Source organism: Microcebus murinus, chromosome 13 (assembly GCF_040939455.1).
Source record: "Microcebus murinus isolate Inina chromosome 13, M.murinus_Inina_mat1.0, whole genome shotgun sequence".
Taxonomy (NCBI): Eukaryota; Metazoa; Chordata; class Mammalia; order Primates; family Cheirogaleidae; genus Microcebus; species Microcebus murinus.
Window position 1 is genome coordinate 9,761,501 of NC_134116.1, and position 10,331 is coordinate 9,771,831.

General features: G+C 36.5%; 1 protein-coding gene across 2 annotated transcripts; it reads left to right on the forward strand.

Annotated features, from left to right (window-relative positions):
• Positions 1–719: 719 nt before the first annotated feature.
• On the forward strand, positions 720–8,353 carry LIG4 (DNA ligase 4). Of its 2 annotated transcripts, XM_012752041.2 has the most exons (3): positions 720–807; positions 1,293–1,396; positions 4,490–8,353. In XM_012752041.2, exon 3 carries the CDS (start codon positions 4,518–4,520, stop codon positions 7,251–7,253), a length of 2,736 nt encoding a protein of 911 aa, XP_012607495.1. In that variant the 5' UTR covers positions 720–807; positions 1,293–1,396; positions 4,490–4,517; the 3' UTR covers positions 7,254–8,353. The 2 variants fall into 2 exon arrangements, with proteins under 2 accessions (XP_012607495.1, XP_012607494.1); XM_012752040.2 differs by lacking the exon at positions 1,293–1,396.
• Positions 8,354–10,331: the final 1,978 nt, after the last annotated feature.

A 10,331-nucleotide genomic window follows, 5' to 3' on the forward strand; every position in this document is an offset into this window, starting at 1 on the left:
CAGTTATTACATTATAGTAGATGCTTGATAAGGTTTGTCAAAATAACTTTATTTTGAATCCTTGAGAAGAGTCTATAGTTTATTTCTGGGCATATAAGTGTTTATTTCCATATTAAAAATTATATATTTTATGAATTATGTATTATTTATACATAATATGTATGTATTATTTATACATAAGAGACAAGAACTCAGATCACAGTTGCCAACATCATGTAAAAACAAACCACCTTAGATAGTTTTGCAAAAACCTATTTTTCTATCTAAATGAAACAGTAGAGGTTTTGGTATTCTTCCCTCCTGGGCACTTTCACAACCAACGAGCGAGCGTGTAGTTACCACTGTTTTACGTGCAGATAATGAGAACTCTGAGAGGCTGTCGCTTGTTAAGGAGGGCTTAGGGTCCTTGAATCCAGCCAATGTACAAAGTGACCTCGCTCAACGTCGGACTACACTCCTGGTTCTGCGGCAACCGCTTGCAAAGAGCACTGGCTGCTGAGGCTAACGGGAGCTGAGTGTAGTCACAGCTGTACCCAGGTTCCCTTCGTGGTCCCGCCTCCGCAGCTTCGCGGGCTGCGGATGGGAGCCCTGGGTGGGAGCCCTGGGTGGGAGCCCTGGGTGGGAGCCTGCTGGGAGCCCGCCCACCGCTCAGCCCAGAGTGGCCGCGCCTGCGCGCATCATTCCCGTGACGTCACGGGCCCCGGGCCCCTCAGGTCGCCACTGCGCCGGCGCGGCAAGCAGCTGGCGGAACCGGCTCCTGCTTTCTGGTGCTGTCGGTTTGGCTGCTAAGCTCTGGCTTGCGGTCAGGTGGGTATTGTGTTCGGTGGCTTGAGGGTGGGGGGACGAATGTGGGCGGCAGGTGGGGTGTGTGGAGGCCGGTGAGGGCGGGGGTCGGGGGGCGGCGGAATTCGCGCGCTGGCGGCTGCCCTCCTTAGAAACCTGACCTCCTGATTGAGGGCTCACTGTCTATAGGCAGACCCCGGAACGTGGGCCCGGGGGACGACAGTTTCTCCCAGTTTTGAATCTCTAGAACTGCGTTGCCTGCTTTCTTGGAGTACGTTCTGATTCTGACGACAACTTTGCGAGAAACTATCAAAATCCCATTTTACAGATGGGACCCGCAGGCTCAGAGAGGTAACAGGATTTACCTGAGGCTAGATATTCACTCAGAATCCGTTGAGGGATTACGGATTGGGGCAGGGGATGTTGTAAACCCTTCGAGATTTTGCAAGCGTGTACAGGGGCCATTGAAGTGGAAGAAGAGACTAGGAAATTACATTCTCTTCTTACAGTTTGTCTTTCGTTAACTTTCGGGATCCTGGAGCCCTTCTTGCCTTTTGTACCGCCGATTTTTTCCGCTGAGATTCTCCCCTAACGTCAATAAGTACTGTGGAAGGTAGGTAGCTGTAAACCCTCTGTCTCACAGGGAAACACAACTTGTCAAGGGTTGCGTGAAGGAAACTTAAGTTGTACTAGACACTTTTTTTCCTGCAATAAAATAGCAGTCATTTTCCATATTCACTGAATAAAACCTCCTAGTTTGTTTTGTTGTGTCACTTCAGGATAATAGGGCAACAGCTGACCGCATGATGAGTAATATTTGTGTACTAATTACTCCCATCCATTCTCTTGAAAGCTTTGTTTATCACCGTTTAAGAGTGTAGCATCCCCACTTCTTCTTATCTGCTTAGGACAGGTGTCCTCAAACTACGGCCCAAGGACCACATGCGGGTGTTTTTGCCCGTTTGTTTTTTTACTTCAAAATAAAATATGTGCAGTGTGCATAGGAATTTGTTCATAGTTTTTTTTAAACTATAGTCTGCCCTCCAGCGGTCTGAGGGACAGTGAACTAGCCCCCTGTTTAAAAAGTGTGAGGACCCCTGGCTTAGGATTTTGCAGTATTTCAATTTTAAATATTGCTTGTATCAGCAAGCATTAATAATACTAAAATTATCAAGGACTTACTACTGTGTTAAGCATCTTATGTAGATTATCTCATTTCATCCTTATCACAATTTCTACATAGTTTTTAATTCCATTTTACATTTAAGAAAACTGAAAACTAGAGAAATTAGGTAATTGCTCAGTATTACATAGTTTTTAGATTTTAGAGTCCATATTTGAACTCAGATTAGACTCCAGAACCTTGAGTCCTAACCACAAACCTCGTTGTGTGTCGTATTGCAAATGGAAAGCATAAGCTAAAACTTCAGAATCCAAAAAATAAAATTACGGAGCATGTAAAAAGCAATGTAAATCCTAATCTTCAACTTCTTATATGATTGTAGTGAGCAAAAATATTTGTGTGTATTCATTTCATAGTAATTTTGGAATCTTTGCAATCTATATAGCCATTTTAGGATATGTGGCTAGCCATACCATTACCTACATTTTATCATTCTAAAGTAATTTGAGTTTTTGCTTGGGATTTTTTGAGGGAAACTTTGAGACCATATAGAATCTACAGATGGATGCATAGAAACAATATACCAATATTTAGTTAAATAGTGAAAGAAGTATTTCTTAACATACTTTATTTGCTGAATGAATTACTGAACACAAAGTTGTTAATTTATATATAACCTAATGTACCCCATGTTTTGAGGGGTAGGTCAGTGAACATATGTACCCAGGTGGCACAGTCAGTTATGCAAACCAGATACAAGGAGAGGAAGCAGTTACTATATTTAAAGATGAAAGTGTTCTGTCATGGGTTTATACCTTGATCTAACATAGTAGAAGTTGGGTTTCCTTTGTCAGAAATTAGACTGAGAAATGCAGCTTTTTCTTTGTAGGCCACCAAATGGCTGTTGTGAACCATTGCCAGTGCAGTCCGAGCTGCTGCATATTTTTAACCAAATTGAATCTCACCAGCCATGTCGGGGTGGGTGGATGGGTATGTATGTGTGTAACTAGTCCATGGCCTTCCCTAGTGTGCTTTTCCAGGAATCAACACTGTGTTCATTCACCAAACAAACCTACTATGTATCTGCCACTAGTGGCACAAATTAAAACACAATTTCTGGACTCTAGAGACTGACAGTTTAGTAAATGTGATATCATAATTAGCCATTTGATTTATTTTACTGGATACTTAGTGATAATGTAGCTTGTGTTTGTGTATGTGTTTGTCTTATTTGCTGGGTTGGGGAATCTCATGGTCTCTGAACTAGAATAAATCTCCCCACTTCCAGCTAAGGTTCCTGACCCTACTGTCTGGGTTACCTGTTCATATGCCAGGAGATGTCTGAAACCATAAGAGAAAACATGGTTTATATTCCTGGAGCGCACGTTTTACTTGAAGTCTTTTTTGGAAAAGTTGTTTTATTGTTCATAGTTTAAACCATATTAAAATAACTCTGATATATTATACATTCCAGTAGAACTTGTATCATTATTTAAAACTTCAGAAATATTTCATACTTATAACTATTTTATTAATAGGAAATATTCTAGACCCTATCCCAGCAAGGTACCCATTATTATCTTCTCTTACTTTAGAAGATACTTCAGTGAAATGTCTCAGAACATTTTACTTATGTTTTATTTCGTTAAAGCACTTAGCATTTTATTATAATTAGTTTCCACTACATCTTTTCTTTTACAGAATATATGTTATTTTAAAGCAGAAACATACTATATTTGCTCATAGCACAGTGCCTAGCTCATATGTGGTCACTGAGTACTTGGGGAATAACTGGCACGGGAATATGAACAAAAGGAAGTGTACTAATAAATTTATATTTATAAAATGGTAGGTAATTATGGTAAAATAGGTAGGTAAAGTGGGGATTTTATGAGGAAGGAATTGTGAATCTGGTTTTGAATGTTGGCGTGATTTGGCATAGCTAGCAGAAAAGAAGTAGAAGTAAACATAGACTAGGCTTTGTTTTGCTGGAAGAGGAAATTACCTGTTTTTGTTTTTGTCAAGGGCCCTATCTGTGATTGGGATTTCACATTTCTAGGAAGCCAAATTTCAATTCATTGAGCAAGTGATTTGTTAAAAAAATGTCTATTTTAGGAAGTTGGTTTCTGGTGCTGTGTGGTAGTTTGACAGAGAAAGAAGAGATATACAGTAAAGGAACTTCCCTTAGTAGCTCAGAAGTGAGGTGAATTGAGCCTGATTTGTTTCTCTGTCAGAATTACTAGCAATATTCTTTCGTATTATATGCTAAATAGGTAAGCTATAGAATAATCAAATGAAAGTTGGAATTTAGGAAGAAATAAATTAAAATGATTTTTCAGTATTATAAATGTACGAAATTGGGCTGGTGATAATTTTGATAAATTCTAATTAGTATTGAAGTAAAATAGTTGTTAAATGTAGAGGTGGAAAAGATATATCATTTGTAGCCTTGATGATCTATTTTCATTTAGGAACATTAGTAAACATTTATTATGATCCAGGTGATATCTATAAGATCAGTACATTAAATATTTAGTTGAATTTTATCTTTTACTTAAAGTTATTCTTTTTTTGCTTTACCAGTTAAACAAGAAGATTCACCGTCGCTTCTATGGCTGCCTCACAAACTTCACAAACTGTTGCATCTCACGTTCCTTTTGCAGATTTATGTTCAACTTTAGAACGAATACAGAAAAGTAAAGGACGTCCAGAAAAAATCAGACACTTCAGGGAATTTTTAGATTCTTGGAGAAAATTTCATGATGCCCTTCATAAGAACCAAAAAGATGTCACAGATTCTTTTTATCCAGCAATGAGACTAATTCTTCCTCAGCTAGAAAGAGAGAGAATGGCCTATGGAATCAAAGAAACTATGCTTGCTAAGCTTTATATTGAATTGCTTAATTTACCTAGAGAAGGAAAAGATGCCCTTAAACTTTTAAATTACAGAACACCCACTGGAACTCGTGGAGATGCTGGAGACTTTGCAATGATTGCATACTTTGTGTTGAGGCCAAGGTGTTTGAAGAAAGGAAGTTTAACTATACAGCAAGTAAATGACCTTTTAGACTCTGTTGCCAGCAATAATTCTGCTAAAAGAAAAGACCTAATAAAGAAGAGTCTTCTTCAACTTATAACTCAGAGTTCAGCACTTGAACAAAAGTGGCTTATACGGATGATCATAAAGGATTTAAAGCTTGGTGTTAGTCAGCAAACTATACTTTCTGTTTTTCATAACGATGCTGTTGAGTTGCATGGTGTCACCACAGATCTGGAAAAAGTCTGTAGGCAACTTCATGATCCTTCCGTAGGACTTAGTGATATTTCTATCACTTTATTTTCAGCCTTTAAACCAATGCTAGCTGCTATAGCAGATATTGAGCGCATTGAGAAGGACATGAAACACCAGAGTTTCTACATAGAAACCAAGCTAGATGGTGAGCGTATGCAAATGCACAAAGATGGGACTGACTATAAATACTTCTCCAGAAATGGATATAATTATACTGATCAGTTTGGTGCTTCTCCGGATGAAGGTTCTCTTTCCCCATTCATTCATAATGCATTCAAAACAGATATAGAAGTCTGTATTCTTGATGGTGAAATGATGGCCTACAACCCTAATACGCAAACTTTTATGCAAAAGGGGATTAAGTTTGATATTAAAAGAATGGTAGAAGATTCTGATCTGCAAACATGTTATTGTGTTTTTGATGTATTGATGGTTAATAATAAAAAGCTAGGACATGAGACCCTGAAAAAGAGGTATGAGATTCTTAGTAGTATTTTTACACCAATACCAGGTAGAATAGAAATAGTACAGAAAATACAAGCTCATACTAAGAATGAAGTAATTGATGCATTGAATGAAGCAATCGATAAAAGAGAAGAGGGTATCATGATAAAACATCCTCTATCCATTTACAAGCCAGACAAAAGAGGTGAAGGATGGTTAAAAATTAAACCAGAGTATGTCAGTGAACTAATGGATGAATTGGACATCTTAATTGTTGGAGGCTATTGGGGAAAAGGTTCACGGGGTGGGATGATGTCTCATTTTTTGTGTGCAGTAGCAGAGAAGCCCCCTCCTGGTGAAAAGCCATCTGTGTTTCATACTCTCTCTCGTGTTGGCTCTGGCTACACCATGAAAGAACTCTATGATCTAGGTTTGAAATTGGCCAGACATTGGAAGCCTTTTCATAAAAAAACTCCGCCATGTAGCATTTTATGTGGAACAGAAAGGCCAGAAGTATACATCGAACCTTGTAACTCTGTCATCGTTCAGGTTAAGGCAGCAGAGATCGTCCCTAGTGACATGTATAAAACTGGCTGCACATTGCGTTTTCCACGAATTGAAAAGATAAGAGATGACAAGGAGTGGCATGAATGCATGACTCTGGATGACTTAGAGCAACTTAGGGGGAAAGCATCTGGAAAGCTTGCATCTAAACACTTTCATGTAGGTATAGATGAAGAGCCACAGGAAAAAAAGCGGAAAGCTGCTCCAAAGATGAAGAAAGTTATTGGAATTATCGAACACTTAAAAGCACCTAATCTTTCTAATATAAACAAAGTTTCTAATATATTTGAAGATGTTGAGTTTTGTGTTATGAGTGGAACAGTCATTCATCCAAAGACTGACCTGGAGAATAGAATCGCAGAATTTGGGGGTTATATAGTACAAAATCCAGGCCCAGACACGTACTGTGTAATTGCAGGCTCTGAGAACATCAGGGTGAGAAACATAATTTCTTCAGATGAACATGATGTTGTCAAGCCTGAGTGGCTTTTAGAGTGTTTTAAGGCCAAAAGCTGTGTGCCATGGCAGCCTCGCTTTATGATTCATATGTGTCCATCAACAAAAAAACATTTTGCCCAAGAATATGATTGCTATGGTGATAGTTATTTTGTTGATACAGATTTGAACCAACTGAAGGAAGTATTCTCAGGAATAAAAGATTTTAAGGAACAGACTCCCGAAGAAATGTCTTCTGTGATTGCTGATTTAGAATATCGGTATTCCTGGGACCACTCTCCCCTCAGTATGTTTCGACGCCACACCATTTATTTGGACTTGTATACTGTTATTAATGATTTGAGTACCAAAACTGAGGGAACAAGATTAGCTATTAAAGCCTTGGAGCTTCAATTTCATGGAGCAAAAGTAGTTTCTCGTTTAGCTGAAGGAGTGTCTCATGTTATCATTGGGGATGATCGTAGTCGAGTTGCAAATTTTAAAGCTTTTAGAAGAAATTTTAAGAGAAAGTTTAAAATTCTAAAAGAAGATTGGGTAACTGATTCAATAGACAAATGTGAATTACAGGAGGAAAATCAATATTTGATTTAAAGCTGGTTTTCCTAGTGAAAACAGCCTCTGGCCTGGCAAATTCATTGCAGCAGATGGTAATGATAAAATAGTAAACTACATTTTATTTTTGTCTCTTAAAATCTATGCTTAAAAAGTATTATTAGATTTGGGAATTTTAACTTTAAATTATAATAATAATTTTAAGATTGAAAAGACACTGAATAGCCCAAAGCTAAGAAAGAAAATTCTCTTAGTAGTGTAGTATTTGATGATTTTTATAACCAAGATGAAATAAACAGTTTAAAGAAGAGTGTTTGTATAATATCCATGTAGAAATCTATAATTTTCACTCAAGTATTAAATACATTTAGAAACTTTTAAACTCATTAAAGGGATTGACCTTCTAAACAGTATTTTCTGAAGTCAAGTATAAAATGTTTTTTATCTAATAAAAGCATTGCAAAAATAAGGATAAAATTGTTATAATTGGACTTGTAAGAATGTCTCTTTATGTCAAGGCTAAAATGCCCCTTTTAAATATAAAATATAAAAAAAAATTATTAAGTTAAACCTTAAGTTTAAGGTCAAATGCATTAAAACCTTGTCAGTGATATTGTTAGCTAAATTAGGGAAGATGAATGAGACTTAATGATCTAAAAACTTAAAATTGAATTGGTTTGATTAAAAATAAATCTTGCAATTTTTAAAGTAGCCCACATATAATTTTTTGTCTGAAACAGAACATGTTTTAAAGAATTTTTATGTGAATTTCCAGTATAAATAAATAGCATTCACAAAAGTGATATTTCTAGCTATAATCATTGAGTTGGTGTCCACATGGCATGCATGCTGTAACTTACACTGAAGAGAAGTAAATTGCTACCTATGACTTTTTAAAATGACTTTTATAATTAGGTTACTTAAAGTCAATGTGTATAGTATATGTTATGTCTGAATTTATATACCAAGCTTTGTAATACAGCTTATGTATTTTCTTGACCATATTGAAATTGGTATGTGAGATACTGTGTGTAGATTATTTGAAAGTAATTGGAAACTTTATCCAAACAGTGGAGCAAATATATATGATTTTTATTATATCTCTTAATTTAAATAAAATATAAAATATAATATTAAAATACTTTCTTCTGTTCTATTTATTTTAAAACAATTCACAATAGTTATTTCAACAAATGATTTTATGGTGTCAATACAACATTTGACTGGTTGGAATCAGGTCTCTTTTTAAGGTCCTTTATATTTTGCATTACGGTATGAGCTTTATTAAAAATGTTAAATGTATATTTTTTATGTCTAATGAGAAAAATTACAACTACAGGAAAGTGTAGTAGGGAAAAAAGTCTGTAATGTTACTACCAAAGATAATAACATTTACTATTTTAGGTTATCAATGGTAAGGAAAGTATAAAATAAATACTGTAACAAATATGCATAATTCAAACTATAATACTTTATTTAATCAGCTATTCTCACTTAATGAATTGTGAAAATATTTAAAGGTCACTAAAATATACCTGCTTATTTTTAATTGCTGAACAATATTCCACTCAAATATCTGGTAATGTTTCTAGCTAGCCCATTATTGTTCAGATTTTGAGGTTATTTCAACATGTCACCCCCACATTTTTTTCTTTTCCTATTAAGCATAGAAGTAAATCTTTTACATTGTCTGTGTATACTAGTCCTATTAATTTCTTAGGCTATAGGCTACATTCCTAAAAGTGAAAGTACTGGCTCAAAGTTATGTATTTTTCAGTGACTTTTGATTTGAGTTGATAAATCCTGGCAAAATTTTTTTTTTTTAATTCCTCTCCTTTTCCTCATCTCTAAATGTTGTAGAGTTCAGTTGCTCAGTGCTGGACCTATTTTCTATTTTTATTCACACTATAAGTGTTCACTTCCTGTTACACAGCTTTACATTTACTGATAATTGCCACATTTAGTTAGCCCTGATTTCTTTTCAGAACTACTGTTCATCTATCCATATGATGTCTCTACATGAAGTCCAAGGGCCTCTCAAACTTCATATGCCTATAACTATTCTAAGAAGTTTTATTATAGAGAAATTAAACATGGGAAAGAGAATAGTATAATGAACCTGCATGTACACATTACCCAATTTCAACAATTGTTGATGATCAATCTTTAATATTTACATGTCTCCAGATTATTTTGAAGTAATCCTAGATCACATAATTTCAGCTGTAACTTTTTCACAATAGAGCCCTTGATTTCTCAAACAGACATGGTTTCTTCCAGTATTTCCCTTCTTACTAGTGCGTCTATTCAGCCAGGTGCTCAAGCTAAGAACCACAGAGTCATCCTAGACTCCATCTGTTCTCATACCTTCAATACATGGCAAATCTTGTCAGAGCTTCCAAATGTGTTTAGAGTATGACCTTTCACAACGCTTACCAATAGCCATCTGTGCTGCTCTTCCTGGGTTATTTCAGTGGCCTCCTCAATGACCTTCCTCCTCGTGCTCTAACTTCACTACTTTCTGTTTTCCAAAACATTTTTACTTTTAAATCAGATTGTGTTACTCCCTTGGTCAAAAAACTTGAACATGGCCCATTGTGCTTGGCCCTGCATTACCTAGCTTTGGTAGTGCCCAGCTTCATTTCCTACCACTTACCCCTTTGCTTACCACACTCCAGTCACACGAGCCTGTTTGCTTTTCCTTTGAACCGCAGTCAGGTCTCCTCATATTTACCCCACCCTACCACTTTCTATCTTGTTACTCTGCTTTCTTTTTTCCAAGGCACTGCATTTCCTACCTCTTTATATCCTACCATTAGCATAGAATGAATAAACTTGGTTAACTATTATATTTATGGAATAAATATTTTGAAGCAAACTGAAAAGCATACTTTGCTTTTATTCTCCAAAGCCATGCTTCCTTGCCAGAATGCAGGACGGCAAAAAAGAACTCCTCCACGTGCTGTATCTCTGATGACCTAGAACTATCTTCAAAGAGTTCATTCATTTCTTCAGGCTGAGGGCACCTTCTCTGAAAGTCAGGTGGCCAGATAAGGTGCTTCATACTTTTATTTTGCCTGGGATCTGAGTGAACAGGATTGTTTTGGGCCCTTGCAA

Bases quoted from the DNA above. Each gene is read 5' to 3' on its own strand.
- LIG4 (XM_012752041.2), top strand. From the start codon at position 4,518: ATGGCTGCCTCACAAACTTCACAAACTGTTGCATCTCACGTTCCTTTT.